This window comes from Lissotriton helveticus, chromosome 10 (genome assembly GCF_964261635.1).
Source record: "Lissotriton helveticus chromosome 10, aLisHel1.1, whole genome shotgun sequence".
Taxonomy (NCBI): Eukaryota; Metazoa; Chordata; class Amphibia; order Caudata; family Salamandridae; genus Lissotriton; species Lissotriton helveticus.
Genome location: NC_136071.1, coordinates 868,858,006 through 868,877,271, shown reverse-complemented (window position 1 = coordinate 868,877,271; position 19,266 = coordinate 868,858,006). Strand labels below are relative to the sequence as shown.

The window sequence follows — 19,266 nt, the reverse complement described above, 5'->3', positions numbered from 1 at the left end:
GCAGAAATTTCAAGGCAACAATATGTGATCTAATATTTTCTACAAGAAAAAATGGTCTTAAATAGTAATGCCTAAAATTAGAATAAAAATCACAAAATAGAATAAAGTGCAGTGTGCTTTGCTTGTTCTGACTATCACAAGGGCAGGAGATCCTATCTAAAGGGCGTGATTTCAATGTGGGAAATACTGCAATCTCTAATCTAAATCTAGTTAGTACAAAGCGGTGCATTGGATTAGTAACCCAGGTAAAATAACCTTGAAAGTCCTCCTCTAGCTCTAATGAATGGTAACATGTAGCAGTAGACCCCCCCTCAGTTCTCACATGGGCTTCCTGTCAATGGTTCATAACATTATCTTTAATACACTGTTTGGTAAGTGTTGTGATCATTAAGAAGTTAAAATGTCTTGGTATCTTAAACAGACTATAAATAGAATTATTATAACTTAACCAGGGGATACTCAATGCTTTATCGTTTGTATTTTTGTATTTATATATGGTATTATTAAGCACATATATCACCCGTAGGTCTCATAGCTCTCAATCAAAACTCAGAAAAAGAAGAAAAGCAAGAAAGACTGGTGGACAGTGCTAGAAAAGCCAGGTTTTACAAGATCTGCGAAATTTCTTGTGATTGGTTTCCAATCGGAGATGTAGAGGCAGTCTGTTTCATGTTTCCTTAGGTACCGTTAGGAGATGTTGGTAGAGCAAAGGGTTCTTATTGGTAGGTGTTTTGTTAGGTTTTTGGCTAAATATTGTGGTCCTTTGTTATTGTGGGTTTTGTGTACCAGACAGCAGAGTTTGAAATGTTTCCGCTTTCTGATTGGGAGCCAGTGTAGGGTCTTTAAACTGGGCACAGAGGGTGATCGAGGGGGCAGGTTTTGGACCAGTCTGGCCGCCGTATTCTGCAGAACCTGGAGCTTTGCAAGATGCTTTTCATTTATGAATGCAAGTAGTGAGTTTCCATTGTTAGTCAGGCAATCTAGAAAGATTGACTTGGTGAAACTAGTCTCTTCTTTTACCGAAATAGAGCACCAAAGCAGCAAAAGGTGAAGTAAAATTAAATCAGCTATGTACGGTAACCCTGTCTCTCTGTGTGTTCTCTCTGTATAGGCAGATGTGGGTAAGCACAACAGGTGCTTGAGGAAACAATTTTCCTCGATCTGGACACCAGTCCCATATGTGGCGATAGAAGTTACCCTATTTCTTTTATAGGTTGGGTTTCCAACTTTGCCGAAAACCTAAAGATCCCGTGGGCACTTTGGTTCATCTTGCCCCTAACATTTGTAATTTCATGTGACCAAGAGCCACTTCCTGCAAAACTAATACCCAAATCGCTAAAAGTGTTGTTAGCGTCTACAGGAGTGTTGTCAATAAAAAAGTTCTAAATTTCTTTGGGTGAGCCCCGCAAATCATTGTATAGGTCTTAGTTTTATTGGCCACCAGAAATTAAATCCCCAAAGGTGGTATGAGACTCCTGGCGACTTGAGGGGCATCTGCTTGAATCGCTCTTAGAGCCTTGTCAGCCCATTGATAAAGAGAGAGAATAGTAGGAGGGCAAGGACACAGCCGTGCCGGACACCTCTTTCTACAGCACAATTCGTGGTGCATTCGCCACGTGGACAAAAATTTACTTTACTTGATAATTTCTCGTACAACCTTGCAAGAAAATAAATTATCAGCCTGAACACACGCGAGTAAGCAGGGATGGCCAAAGGATAGAGTGATCAACTAAGTCAAAAGCACTACTTAGATCTGTAAAGCAGAGGTACAGTCTGCCATCTTTCTCACAAGTATATTTCCCTGGTAGCAGATCCAAATTCACACATTGCTCTATAGTCCCCACTCCTTTTCTAAACCCAAACTGCACAGGGGAGAACATTCACATGCTCATTCTTCCAGTCTCCTAAGTAGGACTTTATCTTCATTTTCGCAGAGGAGTCTAGAAGTGATATTGTGTGGTAATTTTTTGATTCAGATTTGTTGCCCTTTTTATAAGTTGGTATAATAGTTGACATCCCCAATGAAAGAGGGATCACATTGGTCGCATCCACATTAAAAACTCTGGTAAAAATTGGGCCCCACAATTCAACAGCAGGTTTTTAAACATCCACTGGCACCCTATCGGGCTTAGTGGCTTTACCCCCTGCGCTTTATTTCAACGCTATTAGGACCTCTTCTATCGTAATGTTCAGAGGTAGGGGAGGCCATGGGTACTGTTGCACTCTTGGTATGTTCTCCCTCAGGGCATCGAGCACACTTAAAATATCCATAAAATGGGCCACCCAACCATCACATGTAATATGAGATATCAGTCCTGGAAAAGAATTGCTCTTTAAAAAAGCAGAATTAACAGTGTCCCAGAAAGTTTGTTATCTGCAGTAGCTGCAGCCTGGGACAGTTTAGACCATGCTTCCTCTTGTAACTCCTTTTTTTTAGGAAAAGGACCCTTTTAAAGTTGGAATAAAGGATCCTGATAAGCGTATTGTCTCTGGATTGACAATGAAGGGTCGATTTCAGTTGTTGACAGGCTACAGAGCATGTATGATTAAACAACCCCCTGTGGTGACCATGACCCTGATTACAAGGGCGGGTCAAAAGGTTGCTAGTTATATTAGTTATATTAATGAAACTAGAGAGTAACTGATTGGGAGTAACTTCGTCCTAGAGGCAATAAACATATTGGTAAGGCCTCTGGAGATAATAAAATATAACACTTTACAAGTGTTGACTCCATCCCACTTAATGCGTGCCCCATTGGGTCTTGTGGGGCTAATGTTAGAGATGGTACACAGCGGGGCTACACAAATTTAGCCCCAGAAAAGGAATGTTAAAATAATAAAATTGTGGTCACTCAAGGCCGGCTGAGCAACCCTAGGTGTAATACACCACTTGCTTGCATTAACTGTGATCAAAATATGATCCATAATGGCGGAGGCATTCCTTCCTATAAATGTTGGTACCGGATCTCAATTAATGTCACAGGCACATTTCAATAACTGCAGATCCATTGAATTCAATGTACCCCCTTAGTCATTGTGAGGAAAATGTGTATAACCTTCCTTGGCCTGATTGGTTACCCCACAGAACAGTGTAGCGGACAGGATTGGATATTAAATTCACCTACCCATATAAAAATAAAACTGCTTTTAATAGAACAAAAAAGTGTCTCCAGACCACCATCAAGTGCTAAAGCCGGCTTCCCCCGAGTGGAATCAAAAACGTTATTATAGAAGTTAACTAGTACCACATCCCTAAATGTTAGTCATAATATTAGCGAATGTGACCCGATTGTTATTTTTTTCTGATATTGACAGGAAGCTTGTTCGACGTAAGAAGCATAAGCCCCCCCATGGCCGTACCAGAAGACGAGGGTTCGTCCTCAAGCCAGTGTGATGAGAATCCCTCAAAATAAATTGGGTCTATACACCAAGTTTCCGGGATGCATATTTTATCAAGATCACTTATAAACTCAGACTATCCTAGTGAGCCCTGTTTTTTGCTAGTCCACCCACATTCCATAATGCAATTTTATGACCTCACTCCAAGCCAGGGGCAGAAGTACTGGTAAATGACATATTTTGCAGGACCCGACTCTGGCAAATATTATACACATTATTATACATTGGTGGTGATGATATACTGATTGGAATATTGCCTATACAGTAGGTACCATTAATATCCATATCAATTACCACTTTCCTGTCCCTCAGAGTAGAAGCCATATTCACCCTATAAAGCCCTGACTCATGTCAATCAATATCCTGGAGTGTACTCAATGCTTGGAACTTATTAGATATCAACAAGGGGTAAACAAGAAGTATATTCCTAGCTTATGGTTTTGGGGATGTTACCTGTCACCCTCGCATGGAACTGGGGATACCAAAGGTGTCTTTAGAAGAATCCCAGAGGCTGGAATGAAATATTGCACTTTATCTGCAACGGGGGAATTACCTTTGCTAGGACTTCCCTTACCCAGCTAGGGTCCTTAAAGTTCATTATAATGCAATCCCCTTTAAAATGTTTCCTCAATGGGCCTAACCAACTCACTCTCCTAGTTAACAAGTATTCTTAATGCCTACTACCTGGAATTGGCAGTTCCTGTGGAGCCAGTGTACCATTCTATTCTCCAGTGATTCATGGGTTTCTATTTGGTCAGGCCCTGGGGGGCGTTGATTAAAATTGCCACATATGGGCAGCACTCTGTGGGTTGATGGATGGCAACATGGGCTTCCTCACTGTCAGCGACACTCTCCCATACTAAATTAGAGGTTATAGGCAATAACACAGGGAGGGAAATATTACTTTATTTCAATTGAGTCTTGTTCTTATGGGAAAGCAAAGACATATGCCTCATAGGACCCATGTGTTTGTGGCCCTTCGGACCCATGTGTTTGCGCCCCTAAGATATATCTCCGACAGAGTGCCAGCCCCTGTAATCTCTCGGGATGGTATCTATAGCAGTGAGTGAAGTGTTTGGCAGTGATATTTTAACTGCAACATCCCCCCTTGGATTCCCTGTGGGTGAGTTTAAACAGAAAGATCTGATCTGATCCACTTTGGCAATTAGAAGGTCAAACTCCTCTCTAATGGGTATTATCAGGTCCTCCACCCTAGAGGTTATTCCGGCTATTAGTGGCACCCAATAAGGTTACAAAGAGTTACTTGGCTGAGTCACGGCCTCTGGAGATGATGAGGTGGCATACGATCCGCTAATCACCGTTTGAGCCTTACTGCAATTTCTTCTCTTCTTAGGTAAAGGAGGTCGAGCAATAGAAAGACGGGTAATAGATGAGCAGGCTAAAGCCGGATCTTGAATTGGGTTAGCACTCAGGTTTTCTATGGTGCTGGGACAATGAATCTCTCCTTGCTGCAACTCAAGTGCTGGTGGTGTAACTGCATCAACCACAGGTATCCCGGCCCCTGTCCGTGCTCCCAAGGAGAGGCGCCGTTCTGCCATCTCTACTTCTTTTGAAATGATATTTACTGCCCGCACTAGAAAGGAGTCAGTTGTGGTATGGGGGTATCCAGTGCTGGGGAAGCATTTGTGGCCTTACGCTTGCCCACGTAAACTTAAATGAACCATACAACTGTTCATTAAATTTCAGAAAAAAATGAAGAACAAATCAGTTATATTCTATGCAGAGTCCCTCCTTAAAATACATACATTTCGGGGGCTATAACAGCCAGGTTATTAATATTCTTGACGTTTCCTCTAAATAAAACAATCAACCAAAAATGTCTAAAAGTTCCAAGGTTCAGACCAGTGCAAGATTACAGTTACTGTTTGACCTCCACTGGCCGGTCCACCCTACATGTCGGGTGCTGGCAAAATCACATGTCAAAAAAGGCACTGTGACTTCCGCTTTTAGGAGCAAACAAGAAAAAAATATTGGAGGGGTTGTCCGGTCTTTTCCGGACAGTGACGGGCCAGGACGGGCCCTCCCTTGGCCCAAGCTTTGCCCAGGCTCAGCCTGTGCCATGGGATTAAGGAAAGCGCTTTATAGTGTGACACCAGCAAACAGGTGAAAAGCGATCATACAGGACCACCTCCTGGGGCCCTGTGGATGCTCGAAATCAGAGTCCTGTGTCAGTACCTCGAATAAGCATTTTTTACCATTCGAAGCAGGAATTCCACATTATTACAGACTGAGAAAAAAGAAAGAAAGGATGATAGAAACTAGAAAGAAACACAATGAAGGTGTGATACCTTGGACAAAAGAAGGAGACTAAGATGAATGCTGCTTAGGATGAGACATGTAAGAAAGATGAAGAAACAGTGTAGTGTAGTTCCTATGAATCTATACAGGATCTGCGTGTTTAGACAACATAAACTATCGGATTGGTGTCCAGACTGATTCCAAACACCCCCAAAGGATATGTTAGCCTGTTGACCAGCTAGCTCGCAGTGCCACTAAAAACCCCCCAACCTTACCAAGGGGCGAATAGTTTCTGGCAACTATCGCATATCCAATCCAGGTCTTCCATTGGGGAGATGTGGTGTTGGGGTCCACATAAGGCACAGGGTCAGACTGATTTGCATATAGCCATGTCTGAACTGGGGTGGCAGAGTGGGCTAAAGAACAGTGATGGATTAAACCCAGATCTTTTGACTGGGTGTGAGTGTTTGATTGGTTCAGATGCTCCGTCCATCACCACCGCCTTTTGTACCGCTTTTGGCCACCATATGTGTGGCAGGGTATGTTCAGACGTGAGTCCCTTGATCACTTTGCCACTGGAATCAAGCAAGCCGGGCTGAAGACGGCTGTAATGCCAGAAACCGGTCCTCGGAAGTGTGTTTCCGGTCCAGGGAAGGCATGGTTTGGCAGTTCGGGCTGGACTGTTCCCATGAGGCACAGGGTCAGACTGATTTGCATATAGCCATGTCTGAACTGGGGTGGCAGAGTGGGCTAAAGAACGGTGATGGATTAAACCCAGATCTTTTGACTGGGTGTGAGTGTTTGATTGGTTCAGATGCTCCGTCCATACCCACCCCCTTTTGTACCCACATTGACAAAACCGGCCTGTAGCTCATGCTATTTAAAATATTGTGACCTTAAATCACCTGCTCCTTGGTATAGAATGGAAAAGGAACATTAGGCAAAAGAAGAGTTCTCATTGTTGGAGCAGCAAAGCGCGTGCTCTAAGTTAAGTATGATGATTTAGCAATTACTGATCAACCAGTGATCACAAGTTAATCATAGTGAATATGGGACTTTCTGAGAGTGTCCCTTTGTACCATGAAGCCTTTCCCTATTATAACCGGAGGTGCAAGGCTGACGTTAAAGATATGCCTCTCAAAGCTAGCAAAAAGCACCCCGAAAATCATTCTCTGTGAAGCGCTAGCAGATTGTAGCCCAATCTTCAAATTGTGAAGAACATTTAGTGTGGGCTTGGTCTCAACTTGAGATTGCTTGTCGCAGCTACAGGTTTTACATCATTTTTGTGTGGAATTGTGCTGAATATGCGCCATTCTGTCACCATTCTTACAGATTTTCCTTAGCCAGATGAAATTGCAGCACCCTTGTGGAGGTGCATAATGAAAATATTAGAATATTCAACAAATTTCCTTCAGAACCTAAGCCTTTTCTTCAAATCTATTTAAAAAAAATGTACTGTTACATGTGCTTTTTTGCCCCATTTTTTTATAGGATTTCTATGGTGAGGAAGCACTGAACATATGTTAAATAGCATGCTGCACCACATTCCAAGTTCAAAGGCCGGCTGGTGCATACCAAGAAAATCTGTATTTCATTAAATGCTCTCCTCTTAGCGGCAACCTAAACTCCACCTCCCTCAATTTTATGAGTGCCTGCACTTCTTTTTTTCCCCATTTAAACCATTCAACCACCTTTTTATCCTGTGAGTTAAGTGTGCACCTTCCCTTCATGGGAAAATATGAACTAAAGGATGATGATCAGTCCTCACCGTGAAAGGTATGCCCCACATGAAAAATGTAAAGTGACGAATCGTCCATGGCACAGCTATTGCTTCACTCAATCACTGAATACCTTTTCTCAGCACCTTTGATTGAACGTGAGGCAAATACAATGACTTTCCTCTTCATCTACAATTCGAGACAACACTACCCCAAGGCCACTTAAAAATGCATCAGTGGATAATAAAGTTCTCTGACATACCCCAAACTGTCCCAAGATGGGCAACACAGCAATACCATCCTTGATAGCCTTAAAAGCAACAGTACACTCCTCAGCCCACTCAAATTTACAATTCTTCACCAAATTCTTAACGGGAAAGAACGGATTGCACAATTGGGAATTAATTTGGCACAGAATTCGGCTAGACCTAAAAATGACCTGACCTGATCTTTATTGATAGGAGAAGTTGTTTTCACAATTCTCTGCTGGTTCAAATTTGGGACTCGCACCTCCCCTAGAAATCGTGAGACCAAGATATGTGACCAATGGTACCCTGAACTTGCATTTTTCCTCTCTCAAAGTAAGGCCACAATCCTGTATCATATACAAAACCAATTTCAAGATGCAATCATGTTCTAACATGCCTCTCACTGATACTAACATATAGTTTTGGAATACCAGTATCCTGGGTATGCCTCTTAAGACTTTTAACATCACCTGTTTAGAGCAAGCTGCAGCTGACTCAAACCCAAACGGCATACGGAGGAACCGATAAGCACCCAGTGAGGTGACAAAAGAAGTCAAGTGTCTTGCGTCAGTGTGCAAAAGAATTTGGTGGAAGGCCGAAGATAAGTCCAGCACACTAAACATTTTTTAGCCTCCCCCTACATAGTAAGGGACTCAGAAATGCTAGGTAGGAGCTGATGGTCTACCCACATATGTCTAGTCAGATCTCTTAAATCTACGCACATTTAAATTTTCCTTCCACCATCCTTAGGTGCCAAAATGACCGGAACAAGCCACTCCAAAGCCTCAATTTCATCAATCATATTGGCATCCAAATGTTTCTTGAGCTTCTCCTTCAGTGGACCCAGTTTTAAATGTGGAACCTTCCTCGCATTGTGCACCAATGGTATAGCATTTCCTTTCAGAGTGATTTTATGCTCAAAACCCTTTAACAACCCAAGGGCATCACTAAAAACTTGGAGATACTCATTAATAATGTATTTATTACTGCTATTGTGTCTCAGTAGCAATATCTTATCCACAGAATTAGGATTTAATATTACTTCCATGTCCCCCTGAGGTCACCAACCCAAAGAGTTGTCTCCTCTTTTGGCAATGTTTATCTTCCCCACCATTTCTCAGTCTTGAAACTGAATTCTCATCACTGTGTACCTCAACATGTTGATTTTCTTCCCTCCATAACTAACAGGGTTAATGCCATGTGGTTGTGAGACAATCTTATCTTCACCAAATAATGTCTTCCAATACTTTGCTCTCAACATTGTGTAAGGAGAACGCAATTCTACCAGTACATTGATTTTCCTTCCCCCTAGTATAATTTCACACTCCAGCATTACAATTGGGCCACCATCCACTATGCCATCATCATTAATGCTCTTAACAAAACTTAAGTCACCATCAATTGCTGCTACACCATCCATTTTTTGTCCTTTACATACTCGGGCATTGTGGCCTTTCTTGCTGCATCTCCTGTATGTCGCTAAAGGTGCAAAATACCCTTCACTGACGCACCTAAAACACTTTAATGTATTATCTTCTCTTTACTCAAAGACCGCCCCCACTTCAGACTCACCCACATGCTGCACATTTATTCCATAAAGTTCCTCAATCTTTCCAGACTCACTCCCACTGCCCAATACTGGCATTACTCCTTTGCCCCATCCTTAATTTCTTGCACCCTCATTGTTGTAGTCTTGGTCCTTTCAGTGATCACTATTGCTGCCTTCAGATTCAAATTCTCGTTAAATGTTTCTCTTAAATCCCTTGGATAATTGGTGCACCTCACCAGTTGATCCCTAATCAATGAATCTGATAGTGACTCAAACTCGCAAGTGTGAGGTAATGTCTTTAAAGATGCCATGTAGCTCCCAATTTTCTCCATTATATCCTGAACTCTGGTCAAGTCTTTTTCTCTTTAAAACCATGTTGATTTGAGACACAAATCACTCCTCTAACATCATTACAGACATCTTAAATATTTCCGATGGTTCACCCTCTTCTCGCCCACTGGTGTTTCATCAAGACTTTCTTACACATTTTACCCCTCAACTCCCAGAATATGCAGTAATACAGCTTATTTCCATACTGCAGAAAACTTCTCACCCTTATCGCCAAGAAACAAGAATCAAAACATTGCTTCCAATGTTTCCAAGACTACAATGGATCACACTTTTCAGAAAAAACTGTGGGGGCTGCGTCATACTAGCTGTAGCCATGGCAATTGATTACTATAGTGTAATACAAAAGGATTTGACAGTAAAGTTAATGCTAGCACTATTTTTCACAGTATGTATTAAAGGTTCCCATCAAGTGCAAGCAAGCATACAACCGCACACCTACTGGAGTTTCCTTCCGTTGTCATCCAGCTGTGCATATCACACTTCAGAGCATACCTGGTTTGCTACAATCATGATAAGCTGTGCATACATACACACTGAGGTAACACGATCAGCTATGCTCACAAGCACAATGAAGTATACTTGGCATCCCACAAAGGTTAAATCCGCCCACAATCACAATAAACAATGTGCATAAACGGTGTTCCACAAATCTGTGCACATCAGCAGTGTGAGATCTGCTTGGTTCCCACAAATACCACAAGCTGTGCGTGTCAACTCTTTCAAAACTCAATCAATTTGCCATATGGCCAATACTGCCATAGTGTGCACATCATTGTGCTTTGTGGCCCAATCCAAAATGGCCACTTGCATGTAGACGCGGAGGCATCATACACTGTAACAGCACCTCTGGAACATTGCACCTGCACACAGAAGACGTCGGAAGTGCGCACTTACAACCAGAAATCCACTACTCTGTGCTATACTGACCATATTCTCCACAGTCTTGCACCAGGGGCCACATGACTGCTCTGTGTCCAAGTCTGCCCGCGATACTGCAGTGGACTAGATACTGCCACTCGCTAGCTGTCCTTTTCACATGCTGGTGCCAGGTCCTGCATGGCTAATCTGTGTTTGTCGGCTTGTGCTGTTTCCTAATGCCAATAGACTCATGGCAGCCATAACAGCGGGTGATGACTCCACTATAAATTTATATCGTGAGTAGCACCCTTCTCATAGTAAGACTGGATTTCTGTTCAGTAGTCTCCATCGCCAGGAGTCACTAATGCAGCAAATAATCTGATGGTTCTTGATTAATCTTTTGGATTGCGTGTCACCAGTGTTAAAATTTACTCCTCCCAAAGTAGACAGACTCCAGTTGTAGATTAAAGTGAAGATTTATTCATTGAGATCAGGAGTACGAGAACCAGCAACCTTAAGCAATCTCCCGTCATTCAACTACCACCCTCAAAATTCCCTTCAGATTCCACATATGAGGTTCCATAGGCTGTTCCCTATAATGATTCTTCACCATGACCCCCATTAGCAATGAGCAAACATAACAATATGGTCTTTGAAGTTCTTTTGATTATAATAATCTGTCTTTATTAAGCTACATGAGACATATTTGAGTATTGGAGAGCATGTTGGAATTTTTCTTTTTATTGGAAGTATTTTGCCAAACTATCCGGAACATAAATATCTCCCTAGTACAATGGGAAGACATCAGAAGGGGTCAGATGAACATTTCCCTTATTTTTACGTACATTATGTTGATTTTTCACATTTCCTCCCAATACTTTTTGGCACACTCATTTGAGCAAAATGTTGAATTGCTTTTCTGTTTTTTTGTTTTTAATTGGCAAATGATGGATGAGAAGAGTTACCAGCCACCTATTATTGGCTCTACTGCTATAGAGCTGTCAAAGTATGCTACTTCTTTCTTCCTGATACATATAATCACATAAGCACATTTAAAATATTATTGGTATCCATTGATAAAACTCTTAATCAGAGTTTAGGTGAACCCTGAAGTATTTGTGTACAAAAGAGTGAAGAAAAACGTCGATACCCACTTGACTTTCATAGAGAAAGCAGTCAATCTTCAAAATTAATACTTGTTTTCCTTATTCTTGTAGGTCAAGTTTTCTCTGAAGGAAGGCACAACGCTGGCCAATTTGCTTGATTTACAGCTACATAAGGTAGAAGATGAAGTCCGGAGCATTGTTGAAAAGGCTGTGAAAGAGATGGTAACTGAGAAAGTAAGTACTTGATCTCTCTACATGGTTCTCACATCTTATAATCAGAGCAAACCAACCCATTGTCATAACTCAAGAAGATGTCTATGGTGAAGCATTCAAATACCATGATATTTTAAAGATTTTATTTTTTCTCTCACAAGCACCAACCTTTATAAAAAGAGATTAAAAAGATGCAGAGATTATAGATTAGTGAAGACAAATTGAAATAAAAGCTAAAATGAGATGACCGATGTATATATGTATATGGCATTTCTAGAGTGCAAACCTAGCCAAAAGCAGTGGAGCACTCTATGTGGTGATAGGTAAGCCTAAAATTGGTGAGCATAGAAGAGTAAGCAGAGTTGTTGGCGGGAAGTGTATTGTGATGTAGTGTTCTATAAAGAGGTGAATCTTCCAGTCTTTTCTAAATTAGAGCAGTGTTGTAAGGGTACTGATGGATATGAGGAGGTTGTTTCAGATCCTGTGTTCATTGATGGGAAATGCCTTTTGTATTGTTGTTTGTTTTTTAAACTTTTGAGCCTGCAGTCTGATGGTGTCCTGGCTACAGTTGTGCCAAGAACTACCAGAGATGGTGAACATGTCTGCAAGATAAGTGGGTGTGCTAGTTGTGATGGCTATGTAAATGACGCAGGTAGTTTTGAATATGGTGCACGCTATCAAGGGGAGCTAATATAGTCCCATCAGGGGGGGTTGATGTGAACATATATTTTCAGGCCTTAGCTGAGATGTGCTACCGAGTATAGGATGCACCTAAGGGATGCAAGTGTGGGATTTGGGAGGCTATTGAGTAAGGCATTACCACCATCCAGATGCAAAAGTACAAGGGCTTGAACAGCATTTGTAAAGTCAGTTTCTGGAAGAAATAGTTTGAATTCCTTTAGAAAAGAGAACCGGTGCTGGCCATCTTTATTTCTTTGGCAATGCGTTCCTTGGGGAAAATGTTGGTGTCTTTGGTGAACCCAAGTGATTTCGCATTCAGGGAGAGTTGAAGTTCGAAACCATCAAGGTTGATGTCATTCCGTCAGGTTTGTACTGTATCCTGTTTGTTGTTCTTGACAAATAATAAGAAATAGTCTGTTTTGGGTTGAGCTTCAGGAAAGTGCTGGACATACAGTTCTGGATGAAGTGCAAGAAGTGTTTGAGGCACTGGATGTGAGGAGCAGAGGAGACTTTCAAGTAGAGTTGTGCATCATCAGTATATTGATGAATCTTGATGCTTTTATCTATGAGTAGAGCACCAACAAGCTTCATTCAAACATTGAAAATGGCAGTAGACAATATAGAATACTGGGGGACTCCACATATCATAGGGATCTTTTGTGACCTGAAGGTGCCCTGGCAGAAAGCTGGTGTTCCTTTGAAAGGAAGGAGGAGAAGCACTGAAGAACAGTGCTGGTGACTCCCATATGTGACTCTGTAATGTATATGACGATGGGATGACCGAAAATGTCAGACAGCTGGGAAGTTCAGCAATATTAGGAGGCATGGACATCTTCATCTGTGGCTAAAGGAGTATCATCTACAATGTGAAGTGTGGTGGTCTCTGTGCTGCAGCATGATTTGAAGCCAGATGTATATTTGTGCAGGACATGGTTAGCACTGCTAAGATCTTGGTATTGAACATAGACTACTTTTTCAACGATTTTGCAGATGAATGGTGGTGAGTAAAATATCCGTAGTTGGCAAAGTTATCTGGGTCTGGTGACGGTGTATTTTAGAGTGGGAAGATCTGGCTAGTCTGGGAGCTTCTAAGAAGAGGCTTTGAGTGAGGGAGGCATTGGCAATGGTAGGTAGGAGTAAGAGAATATCCCCAGAGAGAGCTTTGCGGGACAATGGTAAGACCTCATGTTCATAAGAAGTGGCTTTGAGGGACTTGAGTATGTCAGCCAGATCTGGGAGAGAAAGGGTTTAAAGGCTGACTGTTGCAGGAGTCTACAGGAAGGGGTGGGTGTTAGTGATGAAGGCTTGTTATCATCAATGTGCTGTTGGATCTTCTATCTTTTCTTTACTGAAGAAGAAGTTGATGTCATTGCACTTTCTGAGGAGTGAGGCAGAGGTGGGTTTGGTAGGGGGCAAATGCAGTGCTTAATTGTTTGTTCTGCTTCCGTTTGTGGTTCACTGATGGTATAGTATTTTGATGTGGCTCATGAGATGAGCTGTATGTGTTATAAGGAGCATCTTTAGTATCAAAAGGTCCTGTGGAGTTCTGTTTTTCTTCTCTTTTCTTTCCTGTCTACCAATTGAGAGTTTATTTTCAGCAAGGTCTTTAGAATACCAGGGTGCTGAAGGCTTTGGCTTGCAGTTGCATGTTGTAATTGGGGCAGGTCAATCACATAGCTTTTTAAAAAATTGACAAAGTTGTTTAGAAGGGTGTTGGCGTTGGACGTGGCGGCTAGGGAGGACAGTGGCATTGTCTCCCCGATCCGCTTGACGCCAGCTAGCTATCACAAGCTTAACTAAAATTGGACCAAGCATTTTATGTTTTGAATTTTGGATATTGATGTCTTAAATATTGCACAACCTGAATAGTTTTAAAAACAAATTTGTAGCGCCGTTTTTAAAATAATTTTTCACACTGCTGGGTGCCACTGGGGTGATTGAAACTTACTTATACTCAAGGAAGTCAGCTCGATGGTGTAGCCTGCCCGCCCCGGTCCCACTCGGCAATTAGCGCCGTAAAGCGGAGGGTGGACAGGTAAGAGCCAGACACTCACTCCACTTCCGCTAGCACGAAGGAGGGGGATAGCGGTCCAGTCTTCCACAAGGAGGGGCTACTTAGGCAGCGAGGAGCTGCCGGCTGACCGCGGCTAGGGAGGACAGTGGCAGTGTCTCCCCGATCCGCTTGACGCCAGCTAGCTATCACAAGCTTAACTAAAATTGGACCAAGCATTTTATGTTTTGAATTTTGGATATTGATGTCTTAAATATTGCACAACCTGAATAGTTTTAAAAACAAATTTGTATCGCCGTTTTTAAAATAATTTTTCACGCTGCTGGGTGCCACTGGGGTGATTGAAACTTACTTATACTCAAGGAAGTCTGCTCGATGGTGTAGCCTGCCCGCCCCGGTCCGGCTCGGCAATTAGCGCCGTAGAGCGGAGGGCGGACAGGTAAGAGCCAGACACTCACTCCACTTCGGCTAGCACGAAGCGGGTAGTGGTCTAGTCTTCCACAAGGAGGAGCTATTTAGGCAGCGAGGAGCTGCCGGCTGACCGCAGCTAGGGAGGACAGTGGCAGTGTCTCCCTGATCCGCTTGACGCCAGCTAGCTATCACAAGCTTAACTAAAATTGGACCAAGCATTTTATGTTTTGAAATTTCGATATTGATGTCTTCAATATCGCACAACCTGAATAGTTTTAAAAAACAAATTTGTATCGCTGTTTTTAAAATAATTTTTCACGCTGCTGGGTGCCACTGGGGTGATTGAAACTTACTTATACTCAAGGAAGTCTGCTCGATGGTGTAGCCTGCCTGCCCCCGTCCTACTCGGCAATTAGCGCCGTAGAGCGGAGGGCGGACAGGTAAGAGCCAGACACTCACTCCACTTCCGCTAGCACGAAGCGGGTAGCGGTCTAGTCTTCCTCAAGGAGGGGCTACTTAGCCCTCTCGTCGCTCTGAGCGCGCAGCGGTCGCGTGCAGGGGAGCGCCTGAGGACGCGCCTGAGACAAGCCAGAGAGAAGCCCGCCTGCGCCCGTCCGCGACTGGTCGGGGCCAGGGGCTATGGCATTATTAACTGCTGTCCCAGGTTGCCCTGCTTCTACTCTGGTAAAATATACTGCACGAGACCTATTAGGTTTACGTATACCCTCTCAGCCGGGATGTTCAGGTGAGATGGAAAAAACACCAGAGGACCCTTTCACTTGTAAAAATTGTCATTTCCAGGCATCATGGGATGAAAAAAAACTGGCTGATTTTCAGCATGTGTCCATTAGAGAGTTGGTACCCAACACGCGATTAGGTTGCAAGAACTTATTGTGTAACATTCGTTCGCTACCTAAACACTACTCTGAAGTTTGGGAGTTAATTTCCTCACGTGAGCCAGACTTATGTTTCCTTACTGAAACTTGGTTAAAACCACACTCTGTCCCAGCAATTACAATAGGGATCCCGGATGGCTATAGGATACTAAGATTGGATCGCCCAGTTAAAATGGGGGGAGGTATAGCCATTGTTTATAAAAGTCACCTTTCTATCTAAATTCTAGAAGAATGTAGTACTTCTGATTTAGAATTGATGATTTTTAAGATTAATATATCAATTAAAATAGGTCGTAAGGGAGCTTTAGTTTATCGCCCTCCTGGTCCCTGTGCAAATTTTTCCATTACTTTGTTGGAAACTCTGGCCGCACATATAGATCCTGGAAGTGAATTCCTACTCATTGGGGATTTTAATGTCCATAGTGAGTCGAAGGAGTGTGGTGATGCACAGTCACTACTGACAGATCTTGCTTTACTTGGTCTTACACAGAAAAACATAGGCCCAACACATCTGGCAGGGCATACCCTGGATCTTATTTTTTCGAATACTTCAAACATCAACTGCTTCACTCCCACCCAGGTAAAATGGACAGACCATTTTATCGTGGAATTTAATACATTGAATCTAGGCAAAGTTCTCCCTTGACCTGTAGCACTGCCCAATACTAGGAGACAATGGCACAAGGTGACCTCTGAAGCTTTTCAAGAGAAGTTTGTTGAGCCTTCTCTTAATCCTACAGAGGGAGTTGATGTGGCATTGGCTAAATACGATCATGCCATTCGTACAGCGGTAGATGCGGTTGCCCCTGTGAGAGTGTTTCATCCACGTCCTGCACATAAACAGGAAGTGTGGTTTTCGGAACATCTACGCTCCTTAAAGCAGGCCGCCAGAAAGCTGGAAAAGGTCTGGAGAACATCACACAAAATGGAGGACAGAAAAGATTACTGGTCAGCTCTTACTTTCTATCATAAGGCTATTCGGACCGCTCGTAAGAACCACATTGCGTCCCTTCTTTCAGCCGCAGGCAATGCTTCCAGGGCACTATACCAAATTCTTCAAACCTTTGTGAAACCAGTAGCTTGTGAGAGTGTTGAACTTTCCTCACAACAGCTATGCGATGAAATATCGCAATTTTTTACAACGAAGATAGATAAAATCTATGATACCATCGTCAATACCAACCGGCTTTCTATGGGAGGAACATCATCCCCATTAGCTGAAGAAGAAACATGCTCAGCCACTCTCAGTACATTTCCTCCTATTTCGTTGGATGAGGTGCAATGCCTGGTGAGTCAAACTAAGAGTGAGAGCCCTTTGGACTTTATTCCAGCTAAAATGATGCCGGTGGTGATTAGGACTCTGGACACAAGGATTCAGCGCTTGGTGAATCTATCACTGACTGAAGGCCGAGTGCCCATGGCATGGAAAAAGGCATCGGTAAGACCTATCAGGAAGAATACTACAATCCCCTGCACGGATTTGTCTAATCTTAGACCAATATCCCTACTTTCTTTCATGGGAAAGCTCACTGAAAGACATGTAAAAAAGCATCTTTCGAGCTATATCGAACAGGCCGGCAGTGTAGATCATTCGCAATTTGGCTTTAGGCCGAAGCATAGTACTGAGTCGGCACTACTGTCAGTAACGGATGATCTACACATGTACCAGGACAGGGGTCATGAAGTAGTATTGGTGCTGTTAGATCTGTCGGCAGCGTTCGACACTATATCCCATAAGATTCTGCTCGAACGACTTGCTAAGATCGTTCTTGTGAGTACAGCACTGGCCTGGTTAAGAAGTTTCCTATCTAACCGGACTCAATCGGTTAGTATGGGTACATTTCGTTCAGTGGAAACTGAGATTACCAAGGGGGTGCCACATGTCTCTTGTTTGAGGCCAACTCTTTTCAACATCTATGTGGCCCCCCTGGCTAAAATCTTGAGAGAGTTCGGTTTCATCCCGGTATCATACGCGGATGACACCCAGCTCCTGTTTCCTTTTAAAACCCTTACCGACGAAGTGAAAACGTCCTTTTGCAGTGGCATGAAGACGGTAGCAAATTGGATGTCTTCTAACTGCCTACAGTGCAACGTAGGTAAAACGGACGTTGTACTTTTTGGGGAAGCAAAGATTTTATGGACACCGGACTGGTGGCCGCAAGACCTTGGCCCGGTCCCAGACCCTAAATTGGTTGTGAAGAATCTAGGAGTGCGCTTGGATTGTGAACTTCTTTTAAGCAGCACAGTAACATCACGGTGGGTTCCTGCTTCCATGTTATCGGACTGTTGCGAAAGGTCTTTCCTCTGCTACCAGACTTCACCAGGAAAACCTTGGTGCAAGCTCTGATACTTAGTTGTTTTGACTATTGTAACAGCCCTTTGCTGTCAGCCAATGATGGAGTACTAGCCAAACTGCAGATGATTCAAAATACTGCTGCCAGGCTGGTATTAAATGCCCCCCCCCAGAACACGGTCTAAATCTCTCTTGGATAAACTGCATTGGCTCTCAGTCCGTAACAGGGTAACATTTAAGACCTGTACATAAGAGCCTAAACGGACTAGGGCCATCGCATTGGAGAGATAAATTCATTCCATACAACCCGGTTCGGTCCCTTAGGTCCAGCAACCAGCTTCTCCTGAGAGTGCCTGTTGCTAGAAAGGCCACACAGGGAGGCAAAGCTTTATCTGTAGTTGGTCCTATTTTATGGAATAAGCTTCCCCTTGAACTGAGGCAATGTTCTGAACATCTAAGCTTCAGAAAGAAGCTCAAAACCTTCCTTTTTCAGAAGCAACTTGCTATCCACTGACAGCTTGATCATGCTTCTGGTGTTATGGGCACAGAGATACTCCGGTAGGAGTGATTCAAGCGCGTTATAAACCCGCAAATAGATTGGTACGGGTTGTTTGTATTGATTGTTGGTGATGTTGAGAAGACAGGATTGAGGATGTGGCCTTTAGAGAATGTTGGTTGTGCGACAGGCTGTACTATGTTGCATATCTCAGTGAGGTTAAATAGGATGCCTCCTATTTTGTTTGAGCTTATATTGTTTGGCAAGTTGAATACATTTAAGAGGGTGGTGTGGGCATGTCGGACAGATGAGGTGGCGAGATCATCTGGGAATTCTTAAATAAAGTCCTTATTCTGCTAATAAACCTGTAGATGGGATGGAAGGTTGCGATTTGCATTGCAGAAAGAGGGAAGTGGCTTTTATCATCTCCATAGAGTTGAGTGTAACCTGCTTGGAAAGTGTGCAGGAGCACATATTGATTGCAGCATGGCTGTCTCCTTTCTTATGTGTGCAGTCCACATGAGGCACGCTGTAACCTGTGGGAAGGTGGGCAACTAGGTCATAAGTGGATTAATGGTCAAAAAGCTGCAGAGAAGTGAAATATCAGAGAGGTGTCTATAAAATATGAGACTAGGCTCACATATTTACCTAAAATGCTATAGATGCTATTTAGAAATCAGTTTACCTAATGTTTCACAGTATATTTAAAATCGATTATCCATGTAGCCCCTTCCCCCTGTCCATAAACCAGTTACTAAAACGATATGGAAGTCAATA

General features: G+C 42.9%; 1 protein-coding gene across 1 annotated transcript in view; it reads left to right on the top strand.

Moving 5' to 3' along the window:
- The window catches only part of DNAH11 (dynein axonemal heavy chain 11), a 3,642,058-nt gene that overhangs the window by 1,372,679 nt on the left and 2,250,113 nt on the right, over positions 1-19,266 (top strand). Inside the window, exon 25 of the mRNA XM_078663510.1 lies at positions 11,600-11,722. Within this exon, the coding sequence (XP_078519636.1) occupies positions 11,600-11,722 (123 nt within the window). The remainder of the gene's footprint in view (positions 1-11,599; positions 11,723-19,266) is intronic.